Source organism: Anomalospiza imberbis, chromosome 9, assembly GCF_031753505.1.
Source record: "Anomalospiza imberbis isolate Cuckoo-Finch-1a 21T00152 chromosome 9, ASM3175350v1, whole genome shotgun sequence".
NCBI lineage: Eukaryota > Metazoa > Chordata > Aves > Passeriformes > Viduidae > Anomalospiza > Anomalospiza imberbis.
This window is the reverse complement of record NC_089689.1, coordinates 6,608,417-6,631,111: the sequence shown is the minus strand read 5'-3', so window position 1 is coordinate 6,631,111 and position 22,695 is coordinate 6,608,417. Positions and strand designations below refer to the sequence as shown.

Below are 22,695 nucleotides of genomic sequence, written 5' to 3'. Positions count from 1 at the left end.
GTGCTCAGAAGGCAGTGGCCTATGGAGAGCCTGTGGAAGAGCCATGAAGTCCTGGTTTTGCAGTTTGCTCCTCCGAGCCTCTGGAACATCTCCAGACAGCTGGAGTTGGCCAGGAGGTTGCATACAGCCCCAGCTGGAATTGCTGTCCTGGATTACAGAGGGCAGTATTGCTGCTCCTGCAGAGCTCGCAGTTGTAACTAGGATTGTAATGCGTGGAAGCATAAGTACTACAATATAGTTATGGGACAAATATAATTCCTCTCTTCTTTTGTTTGTCTGTAGAGCTGCTAGAAACACTGGTATGACTGGAATTTGATACTCGATTCCTGCACTTAACCTGAGGTAGAGGAAATAAGCACGAGAAATTTCTCCAGCTCAGGCAGGTAAATACCTTTATCTATATAGCTTATAGTGAAATTAAGTTCTTGGTAAACAAATGAATTGTGGAAACCTTTGTAAAGAGTAGGAACTGATTTGCTTTGTAAAATATAGTTTAAAAGGACCAAATTAATTTTGTCTTCTTTTTTATTTATTAGTTGAAGGACCTTTCATACTGAACTCTACTCTGAAAAAAGGGGAAGCCTCTCCTGTGTGGGATTGAAATAGATATTTGGCCTTGAATAAACTAAGGCAAAAATGTCTATCATAGATCCTTATCAACACATTGTGGTAAGTAGCACTGAATCTTATATATATACACACCATCTTCTCTGATATATATACACTGTCTTGTATGCCTTCCCTGCTGGAAGTTACTCTAAATAAGCACATATCATTGGAGTTGTTACTATTTCCTTCAAGAAATGCTAGGTGTGTCAGCTTTCTTCCTTCCAGTACAGTTTTGGAGGGGGCAGGAGGTTGTGCTCTTTCCCTTTTCATTAGTATAAATGGAGAGATAAGTTGGCAATTTGGGATATTTAGATCTTAAACTGCTGTATGTCACTAATGATGGTTCAAAGAGAATCCTCACAATATATCGTGCAAACTCAGAGTGAGATGATCCGTGCCATGCAGCAGCGCACTGTGCCCCTGCTCCCTTGCTCCTGCTTTATTCCAGTGTTCCTGCTGCATCCTTGTTCCAGCTGTCACACCCTTGGGATGGCAGTGAGCCAATGGATCCTGCTGAATGAGCAAAAAATCCCTTCAATACAAAAGTAGACAAAAATTTCTTAGGGAGAAATCCTTCCCTGTGAGGTTGGGGATGCCCTGGCACAGGGTGCCCAGAGAAGCTGTGGCTGCCCCTGGATCCCTGGAAGTGTCCCAGGCCAGGTGGACAGGGCTTGGAGCAACCTGGTCTAGTGGAAGGTGTCCCTGCCCATGGTCTGAAGTGGCACTGGGTGGGCTTTAGGGTCCCTTCCAACTCAAACCACTCTGGGATTCCATGGAAGGGGTAGAAAGTTCATTCTGTGCTGTTGGAGCTGGCCCAAGGGGAGGGTGAGCTCATCTTGTGGACGTGTAGAACTAGGAGCAAGGGAAGGAGGAGGGAAATGGGAGCAGAACTGCCCTCAGTGGCTCAGCAGCCTCTGAATGCAGTTGTGCTGGAAGTGAGTTTCCAAAGCAAACACTGGAATGGCAATTCCTGCCCAAGCCAAAATCCAGAGCCACACTGGGTGTGTTCCTATCAGGGGCTTCTCGTAACAGCACCGGGCTGACAGCAGCAACAGTGAGGTGTCCCCAGAGATAGCTGCCACACACTAGTCACAGTGTTTTACTTTTACATGGCTAAAAATACTCCCTGTGCTTCCTACAAGTGATCTCTTATCAGCCCTGTGGTTTGTGCCCCATGCACTCACATCCTCCACACCAGTGTGCAGCCAGCAGATGTCAAACTGGCTTTTACTCCCTGCCCAGTCCTGTGAACTGCTGGGAGGGAGGACAGACCTCAGGGTGATATCTGTGTTAAGTCAATACTGACTTAATTCCTTTCAGCATCAGTGCCCTCTCCTGGATGAATTGCTTGGAATGATCTGTACCTTTATGGGAGAGGTCTCTGAGGCACTTGGTTATATATTTTATTCAATCACTTACATAAAATGACTTTTTGATACTAATAATCAACAAAATGGAGCTGTCCTACATATATAATATAGTAAATAAAAAGTGTGTGTAATAAATGTAGTTACAGCTCCCTGGGAATGCTGAACTGTTGCTGTGGGAATGTTGCTAATTCCAGAATCAACACTGTTCGTGCAAGAACTGATCCTTTAATTGCTCGGAAAGTGAATGGAAATCTTTGAAGTTTTTTAATTTCAAAACTGAAATCCCGTGGAAAGTTTTATTGCAATTTTGAGCAGTCATGGGCAGCAGGCTCACATCAATGCAAAAATACTGGATTTAAATGATATTTGGCATTAAATTACTTAAAAGGATTCTGCATTTTCCAGAAGTCCTTGTGCTGACTCTTATGTGTTTTTTGAGCCTTTTTTTTCTTTCTCATTTTATGAAAGACTCTGAGGTATAAATTAAGATGTTCAGAAAGCTGCTGCAGATGCAGACAGAACTGATTATTCCAGAAATGCAAAGAATTAAAGTGTGTAATACCTCTTCATTTACTTTGATATGGAGGATAAATATTATAACAACGGAATAAACACTTCAAGATAAAATTTGTGTGTGGGTACAAAAGCTTGTCTTAACTGTAATACCCTGTGAAAGAAGAGCATGGACTCCATGAAAATCAATTACTTAAGTAAACAGGCAAATATTTTCATTTGTCCAGCTCCATTGTTAGCTCAAGTGTCCTTAACATGAAGGAAGTAAGCCCATTTAATACCTGTGCAGTCTGCCTGATTGCCTGGCACACAGAATGCCAACGTCCTGGTGGAGCTCTGCTCTGTGACTCAGCATTCTGGAATATGACAAATGTGATTTTGAGCACATGCAAATCCCTGCCTCGCTGGGCACGTCCGGAAGGGTGGCAGGCAAAACCCGCCCGTGTTCCAGGAGATCCTGGGGCTGTGCCCCAGCCCCTGGTGGGAAGGGGGTGGTGTTTGTGTGCTCACAAATGCAGGGACATCTAAAAGAGGGCAAAGCAGGTAATTAGGGAAATTTTACTCAGGGGAAGGAAAGCACTCAAAGGTGAGAGAGGAACAAAGGAGAGCTGAGGTGTGAAAACAGGAGATGCTGAACCATGACTGTGCAGTCATGGAAAATGCTGTGGATTAAGCAGTGAACACTGTGCACCCGAGTTTCCATAACTCAGAAAACCCATATTCAGACAGGGCATGGTGAAAACTTTTTGGTTTTTCTCTTTTCCTCTCTAAATTTATGGAGGAAGAGGAAGTGAAATGAAATACATGTGTAAAGCGGGTCACTTTGGATGGTGTATTTTAGTTTTTTAAATCCATAGAATCTCAGAATGGATTGAGTTGGATGGGACCTTAAAGCCCATCCCACCTCACTGCCATGGGCAGGGACACCTTGCGCTGGAGTTAATTGTGAGCTTTTGAAATTTGTAACCTGTCCTAGATTTTTAAAGGAATGTAGATGTTGCTCCTCTCAGTGTTGCAACGTTTAAGTGATTTATTTACCATCTTCTGTTTTTCAGAAGTACTTGAGGTATTTGTACAGATTTTTATCAAGACTTAAGGTGAACGTAAGTCACTTGAGAAAATGCAGCTTAGTCATCTAAACTAGCAAGGGCTGGATTTGTAAAGGCATTCAGAGTCAATACATTTCTCATTGTGTTTTCAGGGGCCTTCATCAAAACTCCTTCTAAAAAACTAACAAAAAAATGCTTCTGAAATATGGACATTTAGGCCTTTTGATCTCCTTAGAAACTGGACCCTGAGTGGAAAATTGCCCAAATTTCCCTTACACTTAATTTGCATGAAAAACATTTATTTTGGTGCAAGAAGAGATCTAGACTTTCAAGATTCCTGTGTGTATCTGTGTATTTATTTATTTTTTTTTTTTACTAAGAGGGAGATTGTTTATTACAGTAGTGGCAAATTTCTTCCAAGTGTACGACTATGGCCAAACATTAATAACTGTGTATAATTGTAATCCTCAGTGTAATGTTTTGGGTGAGGCTCAGGGAAAGAAGATACTGCTTTTCTGTTTTGCCAGGCCTCTGTGTTTTCACATGCCTTTCAGAGGATCCCAGTCTTAAACCAGACTTAATTTTCCTGGCAGTACAACAGCTGGAATGATGGATGTTGCTGCTTAAGTCAATAAAAACCAAATTTTGTGAAGGCATTAGTAAAACAGTTATGAACGTGTAATAGAAATAGGTGATCTCTGTGCTGCTGTGAAGAGAGCAAACTGGGAAGTGGTGGCTCGGCCTTGCTTTGATTCTAGGCATAAGAATTTACACATATGAGTTTAGGGAGGTGCAAGCAAATTATTTTACAGAGTGCTTGTTATCAGGGAGTATTGTGTAGTATCCCCCTTTTCCTGCCAGAGCTGTGGGACATCAGAGTTGCACACAAACTTCACCTATCATCTGAGAACTAAACCCAGCACGCCTATGTCCCTTGTCACTTAATTATAACTCCACTGTTAAATGCTCAGTGTTCTCTGATTTGTGGTCTCCAGTGAGGACAAGCTCTTTCTTGACAGCTGAGAAAAAGGAGGAGGGTGGTGGGTTTGTACTTTGAGCTGTTTCTTTTAATTACAAGGTTGGATATGGCAAAGGAAATGCTTCAGTCTGTATGAAGAAACTGAGGCCAGTTGTGAAACCAATTTCATCAATCTGATATACTTGGGAGATAATATAATAGGGAGATAATAAAGCAGCTTTGAACATTCTCAGACAGCAAACTGGAAATAGGGGGCAGCAAGAGCCTGTCATTTCTGGAGAGTCAGGGCTTTTAAAATTCTTGGGGCAGGGCAAATGACAGAGCTAAGATGGCTTCACACAGTCGTGTTCCCAGCCCTTCTCAGATACCCATGAAAATCCCCATTTACACCGCTGTGGAGGAAAACTCTGGACTTCTTTTTGGCCTGTAGCAGAGGCAGAAATTTGTTCAGGGAGAATTCACATCCTCCTTCCCCTTCATCCCTGCAGTGCAGAAGGTGATGGATGTCACTCAGTCATTGGGATGTCTTCATGTCAGCCCATGGAAGGCTGTGAAATAGGTGTTACTCCTTAGGAAATCTGGGTTCCCACAGCTGAACCCTCTTTGCTGGGGCTGATGCTTTCGAGGTGAGCAACATCCCACTGGGAGTATTGGGAAGAGTCTGAATTCCCCCTTTCCTGTGGGTGCTGAATCACTTGCTGTGCCATGATGGTTTCAGTGTACACAGCTGGCATTGCCACAGTTTCCCCCTGCCTGCTCGTTTGGTTTTGGATCCAGATAACTCCTATGGCTGCCAGGGGAAAATTCCAGAGCCAGGCAGACAGTCCTGGCTGGATCCTGCAGCAGCTGGCACGGCGTGGGGGTGATTCCAGCCAGATAAACTGATAACTCGGTGTCTGGGTCAGGCATGGCTGCAGTGAAGTCACCCCTGGATGGCTGTGGGCGTTTTCTCCTGGAACCTTTGCCACGGGGATGTGGCTGTGCCTTGGCACACCTCAGGCTGCTGCAGGAGTTGTGTTGGTGTCACTGGAGGTGCTTTTTAATGACTCCTGACTCAAATGCCACTTAAGCACTCACAAGTCACTTTGCTGTCTTTAGAAGATCAGTTTTGGCTTTCCTTTTTTTTTTTTTTTTTTTTTTTTTTTTTGAGAAAATGGTATGTAACCTATAAGATGTTAACTTTTTTCTTTATTCGTATGAGAGGGATCCAGTTTGGCTCAGGTCTCTGGATGTGAGCTGTCGACACAAAATAAGGAGGCTTGACTGAAACAACCAGTCCTGGGAAAAAAAAAAAAAAGGAAGGATCCAGATGAAAAAATAGCAGGAAAGCAGCAGGCAGAGCCTGAATAAGCATGTCCCATAGCAAGGATATTGTCTATGATTTTGAATGAATTTCAGTTAATTTTGTGATGGTGGCCTTCTCGCTGGTTGTTTTGGTCCCAGTGACTGAGTTTATTTTAATGTGCTTCACAAGGTCAGTGGGTGGTTAGGAAAAGATAGAAAATATACAGTTGTGTGAAACCTGATCATGGCTTTAATACCTCACATTTCCTTCCAATCTCTGTGTCCCTGTAAAGGCAGTTTTGGCTGCCCTGCAGTCTGCACTGGTGATTCTCAGTGGTATCCAGCAGGTTGGTCAAACTCAGGGCTATGTAGATAAAGCAACAGTACAGCCAAGTTGGTTACCTCTTTTATCAAGGCTTTTGCTTTTTGTTTCTTAATTTCACATCTTTTCCTACTTCCCTGGTTTGTTGAGGACACACCTGCTCCTAGGCAGGCAGCTCCTGCTGTGTGTCTGGGCTTTGGAGGAAACGAGAACCTCCAGAAAGTGCATGAAAGGTCCTGGTGAGTGTTTTAACAGCTTGCTTTGCACCTTCCTTACATTGTCTTGAGGCTGCTTTCACACTGAATATTGATGTGTACTAGGAGGTGCAGCACTAACTCTACCCCTTGTGTGTGCAGTGTGCATTTATCTGCTCCAGAACAGACTTTGAAGTAGTTCCCGTCATTCTTTTTAGCAGGGGAAGGCAATTACCAAGACAAACTGTAAAATAGCCCATTTTTATTTTTCCCTTGCTGTACTCAGGTGGTTCCTGCCTGACTAAATGCCTCGGAGCAGGTTCTGTGGTGAGGAGGAGTGTTGTTGGTTGAGATTAGTAGGTGTGGCTGCAGGAAAATCCAGCAGCCCCAGTGCAGGTACCTCTTGGTAAAGCTCCAGGGTGCAGTTCAGCTTTAGGATGCTCTATCCAGTATGAGTTTCCCTTACGTTTTGACTGGGTGATTTCTCTCTCTCTGTTTTTGGACAAAATGAAACCTTATTTTGATAGAGGGGATGTTTCTTGTTTCTGGAGCTTAATCACCTCTCACTCTCTGACTTTCAGGTGGAACACCAGTACTCACACATATTCACTGTGACAGTAAGGAAAGCCACAAATGTCACCAAAGGAGCCATTGGTGACATGCGTGAGTATCTCTCTCTATTTTACTTTTCTTCTATGAGCCTGGGCAGGGAGGGGGAGATGGTGACTCATTGTGCATTAAATGGTTGTCAGTGGGCTGGTGATGGCTTTCTGTCTGTCTTGTTAAAGCCAGGGCAGTGTCCCCGTGTCACTGCTCACTCTCACTCAGAGAGCAGATCTGCTGCTTCTTCTTTCCATTGATCCAGAAGGGCTGAGTGAGTTGTAAATGATTTATCTACAAGCCAGCAACACCTACAATTAGCTTTTTGGCTCAGTCAGAAGTGCTGTGTGAGTGCAGTGAAACTGGAAATTGCTGCCACCTCACAGGGCTGTGGTTTGCTGGGGGAAAGAAAGAGCCCAGAGCTCTCTCTGCTGAGTCAGTGCAGAAAGCAGAAAAAATATAAGACAAAACTAAAAAAAACCACCCAAGTGGGCCAGCAGATCTTGTGGTGGGGAGATGGATGACACCAGCACTTCTTCCTCTTTCTGGGAGACTGCTAGCCTCTGGACTTCACAGCTGAACAGGAAACCACTAGGAAGAACAGCTCTGCTCTGCTCTTAAGGAGGGAAGAGGGAGAGAATATTGGCTGAATCTGCAAAAAGAATACTCCTTCCTTAGGTCTGTCTGCTTTGCTGCCAGGCCATCTCTCCCTTTTCCCAGTGCTTGCAGGCTGGGGGCAGGGAGGATGAGTGTGGCCTTTCCCATCAAGCAGAGGCTCCTGCTCTCCCATCAAGCTGATTGGACTTTCTTGTGTTTATGAAACACATAAAAGTGTTTCCCAATTCCTGGAAACTACTTTTGGGTCAAAGTACAGCAAGTGCTCTGACCCACAGCTTTGCTTCAGGGGGTTTTCATAATTGAAGAATATTGTTGAGGCTAAAATTGCAGGAGGGTTACTTGAGAGGGGGATGTTCAACAGCCACAAGTACAAGGGAAGAGAGGGGAGCCCTGGCAAAGGGGAAAAGAGGGAATTAGGAGTCTGTCATCCCCTGTGGGGTAAGGGGAAGGAGCACACAGGGAAGATGCAGTGGTGTGTGTATGTGTGCATGCAGATATATGTAATTTCATACATATGGTAGTTTTAGATAAGAAGACCTTAGGAAAGGTGCTGGAAGAGTGGAAAGAGGAGTCCGTGAGTTTGTGTGTGTAAGGGGATGAGTTAAATGGAAAGACACAGGTTCTTGGATACAGGTGTCTGTCATGAGGCAGTGTGGGCAGGGAAAAAAGGGGAGGCTGAAGTGAGGACCCCATGATATGACATTAAAGGGAGTATGGAAAGGGTGACAAAAGCCAGAAGATCGCGGCAACTTTGTGCACCAGAGCAAATATGGCCCTATAGTATAAACTTGAAATATTATCCTTCAATATAATTGTATATTTTTTTTTCTAGAAAAAAATCCTTTTATCTTAGCAAGTCATCAAAATCAAGAAGCTGCTGAGGAAGAACATTTTATTTTGATAAAATCTGCCAGAGTGATGCTGTAGAGGGCCACTGAAACCTGCTTGGCTTCTGCCAGAGCTCAGTAGCCTTGAGGCACCCTCAGTCTGGGGCATCTCTGGGTGAGCTTCAAGGACCCAGGGCTGGTCCTTGGGGTTCTGGCAAATCCCTCAAAGCAAGAAAAAAACAGATTGTTGCTTCTTTTTTTTTTAATTTTGGAAAATTAAAAGTGTTTTTATTCCCTGTCTTGGGAGCCTGGCAGCTACTTGATGAAGTGAATGATTTTGTTAATTACTGTGGGGAGGTGCTTGAAGCTGTGAGTGGGGAAGGGCTTTACTGTTGATTGTATCAACCTATATATATATATATAGAGAGAGAGAGATATTTTATATATACATATATATATATGTGTGTTCTATTTGATTTGCCAAATACAAAACTTGTTGAGAGAATTGCTGAACTTTTCCATCAGGTTTTTTGTCTCAAGGACAGGAAGATGGTTGTGACAGACCATTTGTGAGCCCTGTTTGGGGTGGGTGCCTGAATTTCACTTCCCTCATAGACACTCCCAAACTGTTAATTCTTCTGGGGGGGTTGCCCCTAATTTTTTCTCTTGTTTTTGCTCAGGTTATGAACCAGAGGTGCTCTGGGAATAAGAGAGTTAATTTTACATTGTGGTGTGATGGAGCCTGGGGCAACATGAGGGATTTTGGGTTTTTTGCTGTTGTTTTTTTTCCATATCAGCCTTTCCAAGACTTTCTGGAACAGCTCTTAGAGATCTGAGCAAATCTAAGTTTATGAAATATGCTGAAGTGCTTTGTGTGATATTTTTCATCCAGGGGCTCTGAACTCTACCTGTGCTCAAGGAGTTTTAGCTGGCAGGTCTGGTGTGTGTGGTGCCCCTCACAATGGGTGGCATGGAGGCACTGACTCCTCTGGCATGGCCATCCACTCCTCTGTCTCCTCAAGCCCTGGCTGGGCAGATAACCACTATTTCCAGAAAGTTTTCCAAGATTTCTTGAGCTCTTCATGAATGGCCATTTTGTCATTCTGTGATTTCATGTGTGGGAGTGATAAATGAGATTTCCTGTAGAACTCACCACCCAGGATGGTGGGAAGGGGGCAAAAGAGGTTTGAGGGCAGACCCTTTCTTTCCCAGTAGTTCATCCAAGTCCCTTCTTATTTCAGGTGTCTGCCCATTTACTGTTGCCTCTATAGAAGTCCTTCCTTTACTGGTGTCACTTGTTTCAGTTTTAGTGTCCTTGTCTGGGTGACTCCCACACCCTGGATTCTCTCCTGTCAACATGCAGATGATGCAGCTGTAGCTTTGCAAAGGTTTAAATCCTGGTTTAGAGGCTGCTGCTCTGGTAGGTGTGCTCAGCTCCTGTCCAGCCTGGGAGGTTTGTGAGCTGAGTAAGTGCAGCAGATGGGTGCTGGGTGACCTTGGCTGGCTGCTGTCACTCCCTCTGTCAACAGGATGGGGAGAGAACATGATGAAAGGGTCACATGAGGACAGGGCCAGCTCTCACCTCTCACCCACATAGGCAAATGGGCTCAGTTGGAGAAAATGACTGTAGTTTATTGCCAGTTGATTGTAGCAGAGTAGGACAGTCAGGAATAAAGCTAAACCCACCTCCTGCTGTACACCTTTCCTTCTTTCCTGCTGCATCCCTCTACCAGCTGTCATTGGGATTGGGGTCAGCCAATGGACCCTGCTGAATTGGCAGAAACACAGTTCAATTAAAAATAAGACAAAAAATATATTAGGAAGAAATTGTTCCCTGTGAGGGTGGGGAGATGCTGGAACAGGGTGCCCAGAGAAGCTGTGGCTGCCCCTGGATCCCTGGAAGTGTCCAAGGCCACATTGGACAGAGCTTGGAGTAATCTGGGCTAGTGGAAGGTGGCCCTGCCCATGGCAGGGAGAGCTTTACAGCCCCTTTCAACCCAAACCATTCTAGGATTCTGTGCCCTTGCTGCCCAAAACCTGCTACATAAAGTTATTACAAGGTGAAAAATCAGAACATCTGCATGGCTTTCGTGAGGATTTCATTATCTTAATTGCTTAGCTTGCTGCTGATTGCAGACCTTGTAAAATCACTTATCTGACTGGATCTCTTGAAAAAGACCTTGCCTCTGGCCCAGTGAGTTCATATATAGTAGAATTGTAGTTTTGAGTATACTCAGATGCCACCCAAACTGTAGAGCCTTTCCTTACTTCTGTGACAGTACAAGAACTTGCAGGAAAAAAAGCCAGAGTCCCAAACTGCAGCATTGTGGAAGAGAAATGCTTGCAAACTGGGTCTCTTTTCCATAGCATCTCTCCCCATCTGCACTTTCAAGGATCTTGGTGGAAAACTGGGTCAGAGGAAGCATTATAAAATTTGTCTTCTATCTTTAAATGTGTATTTAAGTGTGCTGGCTTTCACAACAAACAGTGGTATCTACAGAGGAAACCAGTTGTGTGACTCTGCTCTTAACGATCACTCATCTTGCGTAATCCTGTTTGGGATTTGCAGCTTTTCCTTGCTTCATCTTCTTTTGATGCCACAGTAATGAACAGTGTCATTCTGGGTATTTATAGGAAAAAATTCCCTTCTTAAAAATGTTTAAAGCTTGATAGCTCACAGCACTGGCACTCAGCTTCTCTCCCAGTTGCTGCCCACCCTGTTGGAATCAAGGCTGCATCTCCACTGCAGTTAAGCTGCTCAGATAAACAAGTGCTGGCAGCAGTGCAGTCACCAGAGCTCAGCTCTGGTTGCAAAACTTGCCCAAACAGAGCTGGGAAGTAGCTCCTTGGTGGCTCTTGGCATGGTCAGCCCATGTCACTGCAGCCAGCTGTGGACATCCCCCCATGTTCGGGAGATGCCCTTCCTCATGGCTTCCTGCATCTCCAAAGGAAACTGGGATGGGAGCACACCTTTACCTGTCTGGCCCTGGGATCTGGGAATGAGGAAGGGATGTCCAGCATGCACTGTTCATCCCTCACACCCCTGTCCCCTGGGGCTGCTCCCCGTGAGCCAGAGCTCCTGGGCTTGAAGCTGGCTTGGTTAAACCCAAGTCATAGCAGTCCAGGCAGGTGTGAGCAGGGTTTTAAACCTGGCCTAGCTGAAAGGAAGCAATTGGAGATTTGCCTGCTTGTATTGTGGTTTGTGTTACAGCAGCTTATTCAGGACTCATCCAGCTGTTCTCTGGAGTACAGCTGGCCAGTCCTGCATCCTGAATTAGCTACAGTGCACTTACCTGGTGGAGTGCCATCAGATAAGGCTCTTCCTGCAAGGCCCTGGAGCAGCTCCTGATTTTTGCAAGGGGAAAACAAGCTAAACTGCTCCCCTTTTCCAGCCTAACAGCCTGGGAAAAGTAGGTCAGAGTTGGCCAATCCTCCACATCCTACAAGCTGCATGTGCAAGTCTTCATGTGGCTGAAACATAGATCCATAAAAGATGGATAAAAGAAAAAATCTTAAATGAAAAATGCTGCTAACAACTGCTCAAGATGCCTACTGCAGATCTTGCACATCTCAGTCTAACACTGAGGCAACCAAATGCTAGATTTCAGTTTCCTTGGCACACCCAGTATCCTTTCCCTTTTGTAGGGATATCCAGTGCTGGGAGGTAGAAGCCATGTTGGAAAGAGGCTTGTGTGTTCCACAGTGAAACTGATCCAGATAATGCTGCTCTTCCCAGCTGCAAAAATATAATTTTGATGAGAAATTCTGTCTGTGAGTGCTTGCCATGGAGTTACTGAGGGGGGACCTGTTTCTGTGGGAGGTTGGTGAAAACTCGTTCCCATCCTAGAGGAAGCTCTCCCATGTGCTGTGATGATGACATGGAACAGTGCTGGCTCAGGCCTGGGATCCATCTTGTGTGGCTGGAGAACCCCCTGTCCCATCCCTGCCAGGCTGTGACCAGCCCCAGAGCTTCGTGGTGGCTGGGAGCTGCTCCTCTCCTGTAGGCACACGGTGTGTGGTGATTGGGAGCGGGGCTGCAGCCCAGCCTCATCCCCAGTGGGCACAGCTGTGAGAAGCAGGTGAGCAGCACTGACAGCAATGAGCCATGGAGTGCCCAGGTGCACCCAGCAACCACCAAAGGGAACATCAGGGGATAAAACGCTGGGCTAAAGGGCAAGAAGGGTGGATGCTTGCAGCTTTCTGAACTGGTATGGTGTTACTCTGTGTATCATGGCCATCTCAGCTGTGACATTGTCCCATGTGCTGTCCTGTCTCCAGGCAGAGCTTCCTGGTGGGGCTCCCCTCCAGGACTTGTGGACATCACTGCTCCTCCAGTTTGGGCCTTTCACTCCCTCGGTTTAGGAGGAAGCTCCCATTTGTCCCCTGTGATAATTTGACTTTTTCTAGCTTTCGATTCTTTCCCCTGTCCCAGGAATGCTTTGAAGTTGTGTTAGGGTTGGGCTAATGCCTGATCCAAGGGAGAATTGGGAAGATCACAGTGAGATGTAAAAGAAAAATATGAACAGGGTAAGAATGTGGCACTTCCCACTGATCCTCTCCTCTCCTTGGCTGCCTTTAGTGAGACCCACTGAGCTGGATGTGCCTTTGGGGTAATCAGCTGTCACTGAGTTTTTCTTGCAGAAAATTCACCGTTTTTCCTTCAATCCACATAGGTCTTCTCATCCACAGCTCTTTGGATAAGGAATTCTGCAGGTTGCTGCCCGAAGCAGACTTTTAATTCATTTTGAAAATGTTATTTTAAAAGCATGAGCTGAAGAATCTGAACTGGGGTCAGTTTGGGGCCCTTCATGACAAGATACTGAGAGGCTGGAGCTAAGGAAGGGGACAGAGCTGGGGAAAGGTCTGGAGCATCAGGAGCAGCAGAAGGATCGGGGGAAGGGGCTCAGCCTGGAGAAAAGGAGGCTCAGGGGGCTCTTCTGGCTCTGCACAACTCCTGACAGGAGGGGACAGCCGGGGGTGTCGGGCTCTGCTCCCAGGAACAGGGACAGGAGGAGAGGGAACGGCCTCAGGCTGGGCCAGGGGAGGCTCAGGTTGGACACCAGGAGGAATTTCTTCCTGGAAAGGGTGGTCAGGCCTTGGAAGGGGCTGCCCAGGGAGGTTGGAGTCCCCATCCCTGGAGGTGTTCAAAAACCATGTGCATGTGGCACCTGGGGACGAGGTTTAGTGGTGAACACAGTGATGATGCTGGGCTGATGGTTGAGCTCAGTGGTCTTGGGAGATCTTTTCTAACCTCACCCGTTCTGTGATTCATCATCTGGGTACTGCCTTGTATTTTGTAGGATTCCAACTGTCCCACAGATCCATCAGTACCAAAGAAAAGCTCTTACAACTCAAGAATGTTCATTTATGCATTTCACAGACTCAGCTTAGAAGTACCAAGTGTATTTATTACTAACAGAATTAGAGGAGGATCATGAGAAGTAAAATAAGCCCTTAAGGCACCTTTTTCCCCCCAGCCCCTCCCTCCTTCCCACCGACAGCTCAGGGAGACAGGCGTGGGGGTTTTGCTCAGTTCATCACCGGGATTTTCTCCCCTGCTCAGGAGAGGAGTCCTTTCCCTGTGAGACCATGGGGTCCCTCCCACAGGAGACAGTTCCCTGTGAACTTCTCCAGCGTGGGTCCACTCTCACCAGCAGCAGCCAAACCACACCTGCCACAAGGTGAGTCCCTCCCACGGGCACACAGCCCTCCCAAAACTGCTGCGGCGTGGGGCTCTCTGTCCATGGGGTGCAGTCCTCCAAGGACAGGCTGCTCCAGCCTGGAAGCAGGGCCCTCTCTCTCCTCTGGGTCTTCCACTGGGTCACAGCCTCCTCCAAGAATCTTCCACTGGGTCACAGCCTCCTCCAGGAATCTTCCACTGGGTCACAGCCTCCTCCAGGGATCCACCTGCTCCAGCATGGGCACCTCCCCCATGGGCTGGGGTGGATCTCTGCATCCCCCGTGGATCCCCAGGGGCTGTGGGTGGATCTCTGCATCCCCCATGGATCCCCAGGGGCTGTGGGTGGATCTCTGCATCCCCCGAGGATCCCCATGGGCTGTGGGTGGATCTCTGCATCCCCCATGGATCCCCAGGGGCTGTGGGTGGATCTCTGCATCCCCCATGGATCCCCAGGGGCTGTGGGTGGATCTCTGCATCCCCCGTGGATCCCCAGGGGCTGTGGGTGGATCTCTGCATCCCCCGTGGATCCCCAGGGGCTGTGGGTGGATCTCTGCATCCCCCGTGGATACCCAGGGGCTGCAGGGGCACAGCTGCTTCACCCTGGTCTCACCATGGCTGCAGAGGAATCTTGGCTCTGGCCCCTGGAACACCTCCTGCCCTCCTTCTCCACTGACCTTGGTGTCTGCACGTTGTTTTCCTCACATGCTCTCACCTCCTCCTCTTCTCTAACTAGAAGAAAAAGCTGTGTCCCACTTGGTTTAGATTTTCTTCTTAAATCTGTTATCCCAGAGGCATTACCAGCCTCTTATTGGCCCAGTTTTGGCCAGAAGCATGTCCAGCTTGAAAGCCATCAGGGACTGGCTCTGCTGGACATGGTGGAAACTTCCAGCAGCTTCTCACTGAAGCCATCCCTGTGGATCCCCCACTACCAAAAACCAGGCTGTGCAAAACCAGTGCATGGAGTGAGATATTTCACTGGTTTGGCAATGAGAACTAGGCATCTAAATTCATTAAAAAACCCTAAACCCCTTGGACTCTGGCACACTACTAGAAAAATGTTATTTTGCTTAATGCTTCAGTCACTTTTCAGTGTGTGTCTGCAAAGGGGCCTGTGCAGATAGCCTAGAGAAGGCAGTATTTCTTTCTTTCCTCTTGGCACTTCTACAGATGTGGTTTGACCAAAAGCTGACTTGTTTGGGGTTTTTTTGCCTTTTCATGGCTGGATCAGTGGAAGCAATGGTGTCCTGCACCAGTGAACTGGGTGATAGTGCAGTGCCTGTGCTGGGAGCTGGTTCTTTCCTCCACTGAAGTAACACCAGACATAAAAAGCAGTGTCATAAAAGGGCCAAATAATTTTTAATGAAGGTGTTACCTAATCCCAGGATTTCTCATAGCATAGCTGCTGCTCCAGAGCTGCCTTACTTCTCTTAGAGTCACCTTCTGCTCACGAAATCTAGCACTGCATCACCCCTTTGCAAAATCCCCAAAGCCACCAGCCCTGGCATTCCCTGTGGTGCATTAAACACAAGCAGCAGGGAGTACTCCTGGGGTTTTTAGGTTGATGTGGTCTCTGGCAGGTCTCCTGGCATCTGCATTACTGCTAGGCTATGGATTTGTCTGGAGCATCTCAAGTATCTGTTCCATGGTTGGAGGGACAGTTATTGATAAGTACAATTTTTAAGAATTCCCTTTTTGAAAAATCTCATTGAGCTGGGAAAACCCATGATTTTAAAATTCATTACTTTTTCTCCTGACCCTGGCAGAGACACCAACTCATATTTCCATGCCACTGTGAGGCCCCATAAAATTCACAATTTGAATAGAAATTCTGTTGTTATCTAGCTTGCTTCCTCTTTGAGGAGAGAGGGGTCATCCAGCAATTCCCATTATTGGCTTGACCTCAGCCAGGCTGCTCAGCTGCATGTGCTAAACAAGTCGTACTGTGGTGCAGCAAGCCAAAAAAATGGTGGGAAATACACAAAGATGGTCATTTGGGACCTAGTGAGTTTTTATCAATGGGATTGCACTTACTGGTGGATAAATTAAGGGTTATTACCACTTTTTATTTTGAGATAGATATGTGTGTATCTCAGTATTATATTTGAATAGGCTTTCTATAGTTTCTTTATGCTGTTGAAGTAATTGAAATGACTGAAATATAAATAATAAATCTGCAATATTAATCATATGAATATGGAGGCCTGCTGACTGCCATCTCATCAGACTAATAACATAAGATCAAATAGTTTCCAGTCATTGCAGAAAATTTTACAGGTTTCCCTAATAGCCAGATTGCTTAAAGCATTACTCATTTTTCACTGTGAAAATGTTTGACCCTAATTATTGTCCACTGTGTGTTTCACTTGGTGATTCATAATGTAATTTAAAGGGAGAATCCTCTAGCCATTACTTAACCAGGAGATAAACCAGATGAGGAAAAGTCAGTGAATCCCTACTTGCTACCTCTCAGCCGTTCCCAAGGCAGCAGTTTAGAACCAGCAGAGGGGATGCTGACTCTGCTCTTGTTTTTGGATGAGTGTCTTCAGCTCCTGGAGCTTTGGGTGGGGGGGCTATAAATCTGGATTATCATCAACATTTTGTTAATTACCCAAGACTTCATCTGCCTCCAAGCTGCTAATTGCAGGACCCTCGTTGGCATCAGTGCTGAAAGCCTTAATTGTGTTTTTTAGAGTGCAGGTGGGGTTTGAGATACTTGTGCTTAATTGTTGGTTCAGCCTGCCTTGTTTCTGAGAAATGGTGATAGAGCAGCAGTGCTTGCATAAGGAACAGCCTTAGGGCTGAGCTGCACAGAAACTCTGCTTTCCTCAGAAATGTCCTGGGAAAGAGTGCAATTCCCCCCGGTGGCTGCTGCTGAGGCAGCTGCTGCAACAAAAGACCAGTTCCCCAACAGTGCTGCCCTTCCACACAATCTCTAAGGCTGGAAAAGACCTTTAGGGTCATCAGGTCCAGATAGAGATCATTCTCAGACATAGATAATTCTCTTGTCATGATTGAACAACAGCTTTTGACCATACCCCATAATGATTCTTCCTTTAAAAATCAAAATATAGATGGCAGCCTTCCAGTGCCTAAAGGGGTTCCAGGAGTGCTGGAGAGGGACTTGGAACAAGGGATGGAGAGACAGGACGCAGGGAATGGCTTCCCACTGCCAGAGGGCAGGGTTAGATGGGATATTGGGGAGAAATCCTTCCCTGTGAGGGTGGGCAGGCCCTGGCACAGGGTGCCCAGAGAAGCTGTGGCTGCCTCTGGATCCCTGGCAGTGCCTAAGGCCAGGCTGGCCAGGGCTTGGAGCAAACTGGGCTGGTGGAAGGTGTCCCTGCCCATGGCAGAGGTGATACTGGGTGGGCTTTAAGGTCCCTCCCAACCCAAACCATTCTGGGGTTCTGTGATAACAGTGCTGATCAAGCTATTTTTAGTTACATTTTCAGCTTAGGTTTTTTTAACATTACCTGGCAAATCAATTAGCAGAAGCTCAGGCAGGAATAAAAACACCGATGCTGAGAGTGCAAGCTGGCTGTTTAATGTACATTTGATAACCTCAGTGTTTTGAAATACATTAAGTGAGTACTTCTGTGTTCTTTGCCAGGTTGCTGATAGTTTTTGGTCCCCATCCAAGGAGTGAGATTTTGATTAGTATAATATATCTTAAAGAAGTCTTTAGTATTGCTTATAGCAGTATCTTAATCAGAGCAAGCAGTCTTCCTGTATATTTTCTCTTCATCTAAAGAAGGAAATTGGAATAAATTTTCATTTTCTTAACTGAAAATGCTCCAAATGAACTTTCAAACATGAAAGGGCAGGTGATTAAATCTTTGCCTTGGGTTAAAAAGCCAATAAAGAGATGGAGTGAGGTGACTTGGCAATACTGAACTACCAAGACTGATTTTTCCAAGTTCAGTTGATCCATGCCTTGGGTTTAGTTCCTGTTTGAACACTTACCAGCGTTTGCCTGGTAGAAAGTTAGTTATGGATCTACATGACAGAGATCTGGGGTTTCTACATGCTTTGGGATTTTAAATATGGATAGGAAACCATTTGCTGTTTTTGTTGATAAGAAAAATTAGATTTTTGTAAGGGTTGGGACTGATCACAGCATGATCTGAATGGAGAGGGAGGCATTGATCTTTTGCACAGAACTCTGCTCAGCCATCGGGATTTTGTCAAAAATCCAGGTTTTTGTAGGCAACTTCAGTCTCTTAGCAGATCAACCCTAGGTGTTTATTGCCAAAGTCATGCTGGATATCAAGACTTAGCAAGACCTTGTCACTTCATGGATTTTTAGTTTCAAAGAGCTTTGTTTCTCTTGATTCTTTTATTTGTGGCAGAGCTTTGTGTAGTAGTTGAAAGGAATGGAAAAGTTGGCAAGTTGGAACATCTGCCCGTGAGGAAAGACTTGGGGCTTGATCCCCCAGTTCCCCTGCCCATAATGAAGAGACAAGATCAGACATAATTCCTCAGGAGCTAATAAAGGTTGCTATTTAAAGCCTTTCCACACTTACAGTCTAGTTGAGGTGTTGGGGCATAGGTTGGACGTGATGATCTTAGAGGTCTCTTCCAACCTCATTATTCTGTGTGATTCTGTGATCCCCAGCCTTCAATAGCTGCTTGTTCATTACTCAAGGAGCACTGAGACCAACTCAATGTAGCAATTAGCTGAACCCCACAGGTATGGAGTGCAGTGGAAGACTCCTTGATGAGTTGGATTAGGGTAACACTGAATAGGATTTGCCTGGGGACACATTCAGAACTTCCTGAGTGGTTTCCAAAAGCCTTTTTTTTTGGTTGTTTGGTCAGGGTTTTTCCCCCAAAAGACATTTGATTTTCTTTGAAATTATCCAACTTCTTTGTTTTCCTCTTTTCCTCCTTCTCCCAGCAGGAGGGAGAACTGATTCTGGACCTCAGGAATCTCATGGATAAGGTCTTATTGAACTCCCAGTGTTCTAAAATTTGCCTTTATTGAAAAAAGGTATCTTTAGACTTAAGATGTGTACAAGGAGGAATGTTTGAACTTGCTTTTCCTCGTGATAGGATTTAATCTGGGCACTACCCAAGCTCCCCAGGGAATGGGCACGGCCCCAAGGCTGCCAGAGCTCCAGGAGGGTTTGGACAATGCTCCCAGGGGTGCGCAGGGTGGGATTGTTGGGGTGTCTGGGCAGGGCCAGGAGTTGCACTGATGATCCTTGTGGGTCCCTTCCAGCTCAGGATATTCTGTGATTCCATGTTTCAGTGTTGGAAAGACGTGGGTGTTTTACCACAGCAGAGCAGGAGGCTTTTCATGATCCACCGCAACCACAGAAATAATTTCCCCTGCTCTCCTGGGAAGCATCTGAGCCCTGGCTCCATTTGACACAAAAAATCCCTCATTGTACAGAAAACCCCTGCATGCTTTAACTTGTTAGAAAGTGCATTTTTAGGGCTGCATTCGGTGCTCTTAGGAATGGCTATTTTTAGACACATCTGCTGGGATTTGACAATGTTTCCTTTTCTCCCCCTGGTAATTGCTATCTGCTGCAGTTCCCTTATCTCTGTTTCCAGTCGGGGTTCTGCTGTGTGAATGAGGTGTCCTCATCTTGTGGTGACTCCCTAGAGCTGTGGTGGTGGTGGTGTTTCAGAACTGAGTGCTCCTTATGCTGTGTGCAGCACTGCAGTGCTGTGACTGATTTCCTCCATCACTCCCAAACCTGCCAAGGTGAAAGAGGATCCAAAACCCACAGCAAACTGCTTGTTTTCGTTGTTTTGTGGGATACTGCTGCTGTGACACGAGCCAAAGCTATTAAACGCTAGAAAGAGAGGTAGAAGTAAAAGCTTTTAAAAACACCACTCCCTGGCAGATGTTTGCACATTCCCAATAAACTTGACTTAGTCCCTGTGCCATTTTGTTTGCTCAAGGCTTTTCCCCTCCCCTCCTAAAAGCCTAATGTTTCTTTTGAGGAGATTGTTGGTATAGTTGTATCATTTTTGTGATTACATTTATGTAACTCGAGTTGCATATCTTTCTGTCCAAGAAAGGTACCAAGAGGGGATCTGTGATTTCACAGAATTGTATCAATTTTTCCAGCCCAAGCTGGAATTTCCCCTTGCCTGACCTGTGTTCTGCTCCACAGTTGACACTCCAGATCCCTACGTGGAGCTGTTCATCCCCACTGCCCCTGACTGCAGGAAGAGAACCAAGCACTTCAACAATGACATCAACCCCGTGTGGAATGAGACCTTTGAGTTCATTCTGGACCCCAATCTGGAGAATGTTCTGGAGGTAAATCCCAGTGCTGGGCTGGGGAGATGAAGGATAAAACAACAGTGGCTTACACATGTGTGGCATCTGAAGTCTCAAGATCACCCCTTTGTTTTAAAAGTTAAACCTGGGTTTAGCTGGTACTAAGCAAGAGGTGTTGGATAAATTGAGTTATTCAAGGAGTAGCCTGAAGAGTCATTACAAGACATGCCTGTGAGTCATCTCTGGGACAGCTCCTGAGGGATAGCAGCTTGTTATTCCTCACATCAGCTGCAGAGTACTCCCTGCTTCCTACCCTGATTCAGCTCTTACAGATAGGGAATAGGTGAGGCTTAAGTCAATTGTCTGCTCATGGAGACAAAGCAAAAGGTTGGTTCTGCTGTGTCCTTGCCTGGAGCCCACCCAGGCCTCTTCTGCACACTCCATGTGCAGCCTTGTTGGCCAAGCCACTCTTTAGTCTCAGAGTGTTAAACTATACAGGCTGCACACAAGTGCTGAATGTTAGGTGTGTTTTCTGAATGGGCATGGCAAGGATGTAAGGTTAGCTCTGGTCCTTTGTGAGCTCTGTTCTTCACAGAGGATGGCCCTGCCACCTGCTCTCTTCTCACCTGGTGTTCAGTCTAAATTGGCCAACTGGGACAGAGGCTGCAGCCTGTGAAGGTTTTCCTTGAGCTTGTGACCATCAGACCTTGGGTCTGAGAGGGAATTGTGCTTTCTACAAGTTCCCTGTGTTCCTGGGGAAGGCTCTACAGCTTGAGCATTACAGCCATGGTCTGCTTGCTGGATCATGAAGAACTATCCCATGCATCCTGCACTAGACACAAAAGATAGGGAATTCACAATGATTTCCTGGGCATCAGTTCCTGCCTGTTCCTCTGGTACCATTGCTGGGCCTCCTGGAACAGAGCCTGGGCTCTGCTCTGAGCTCCCTTACACTTGGGCAGCTTCCCTAGGAATTTGTTGAGGGCAAAATTTGGTTCAAGGGTTTTGAAAAGGATAAAATTACTACAGTCACAAACACAGCAAGATGGATTATAGGTAGAAATGTGTCTTTACAATAACTAAAGGCTGATGCTGGGTCTGAGATAGTGCAATAAAATTCCCTGATAATTGCCTGCAAAGAGTAGATGATAACATTTAATAATGGTTAATTGTGGACCTGGTAGTGTAGGCAAGAGCCTTTGGATTCTGCAGTGGAGTGCAGTCTCAAAAATATGTAAAGTCACCTCCCTACCTAAACCCTCTGTGAAGTCTGAAGCTCAGACTCCACAATCCTTGTGACTCCTTGGATTGTTTCAATCTGCATCTTTAACTCTATCCTAAGTGCAGTTTGCCCTCTGAAGTGTAAGCAGCTCTTCAAAATCCCACTAAGAAGTTTTTGCTTTTGGTTTCAAGAGACAGCACTCAGAGATTGCAGGAATGGGCATAAAGTTCTGCAAGGAAACAGAGCAATGTAAATACCATTAAAATAATAAGCTCTATCCTAAAACAAAGACAATTCATAATTTCAAAGGGTTGCTTGTGGCACAGGATGAAGAAGATTCTTTATAGGTGAGAAGAGGCTGATCCCAGATGTAGCAACTAATTATTCAAGTGATTGAATCTTGATTCCTTTTGTTTTCTGCAAAAGATACAGTCCAAGCCACGAACATGTGATATTTTAGAAGATATAATGCCACAAAGTAGAAAAAGAACCATAAATCAAATTAGTCTGGAGATCTCATTTAATAAAAACTGTGTAAATGAGAATTTGAAATTCTTTCTGTATATCTTACTTGAGGACTTGGAAAGCAGCCACTGGGGGAAAAAGTCTGCTAAACATAGATCCACATGGATTAGAGCAAAAGCATGGAATGGTGTTCTGCCATATCCACATCCTTCTTTGCATATTATCACATTTTGGAAAGGTCTCTGCTCCAACATGGAGAGTATGAGAAGAGACTTGAAGGTCTGGCTGGGTACAGAGAGCAGCTTTGTGTAAATTGGAATGCTGCACCCTTTGCCAAATCACTGCTGTAACAATCTTGATCTATATAGTCAAGGCTGGGGTATGTAGATTCCATCTTCTCTGAAAAGTTGCTGGATGATTTTTTGGCGTGTCACAGTTAGAACTGTACAAGTTTCTCCATAGGGAAATTTTACTAACTGGAAATTTGAAGGTACTGTGCTTTGCTTCTTCTATAGGTGGAATTTGAAGGTATTAGAAAGATGGTGAGATTTGCTGCCAGAAAGGTGCTGAGATGAAAATCCCATCATGAGTAATCCTGGTATACTCCTGCAGTTCACTTCCTTGAAGTGCCACCTCCACTTATCCTGGTTTAAAAGAAATGTCAGCTGGCACTGGGCATTGACTAGGTTGGGTCAGGCCCATTCTTTATCGATTATTTTTTTTTAATT

General features: G+C 45.6%; 1 protein-coding gene across 1 annotated transcript in view; it reads left to right on the top strand.

The window, feature by feature from the left end:
* Positions 1-282: 282 nt before the first annotated feature.
* The window catches only part of PLA2G4A (phospholipase A2 group IVA), a 53,592-nt gene continuing 31,179 nt past the window's right edge, over positions 283-22,695 (top strand). The window contains exons 1-4 of the mRNA XM_068199477.1: positions 283-383; positions 537-669; positions 6,902-6,983; positions 20,171-20,319. Coding sequence (XP_068055578.1) covers positions 637-669; positions 6,902-6,983; positions 20,171-20,319 — 264 coding nt within the window. The 5' untranslated portion in view covers positions 283-383; positions 537-636. The remainder of the gene's footprint in view (positions 384-536; positions 670-6,901; positions 6,984-20,170; positions 20,320-22,695) is intronic.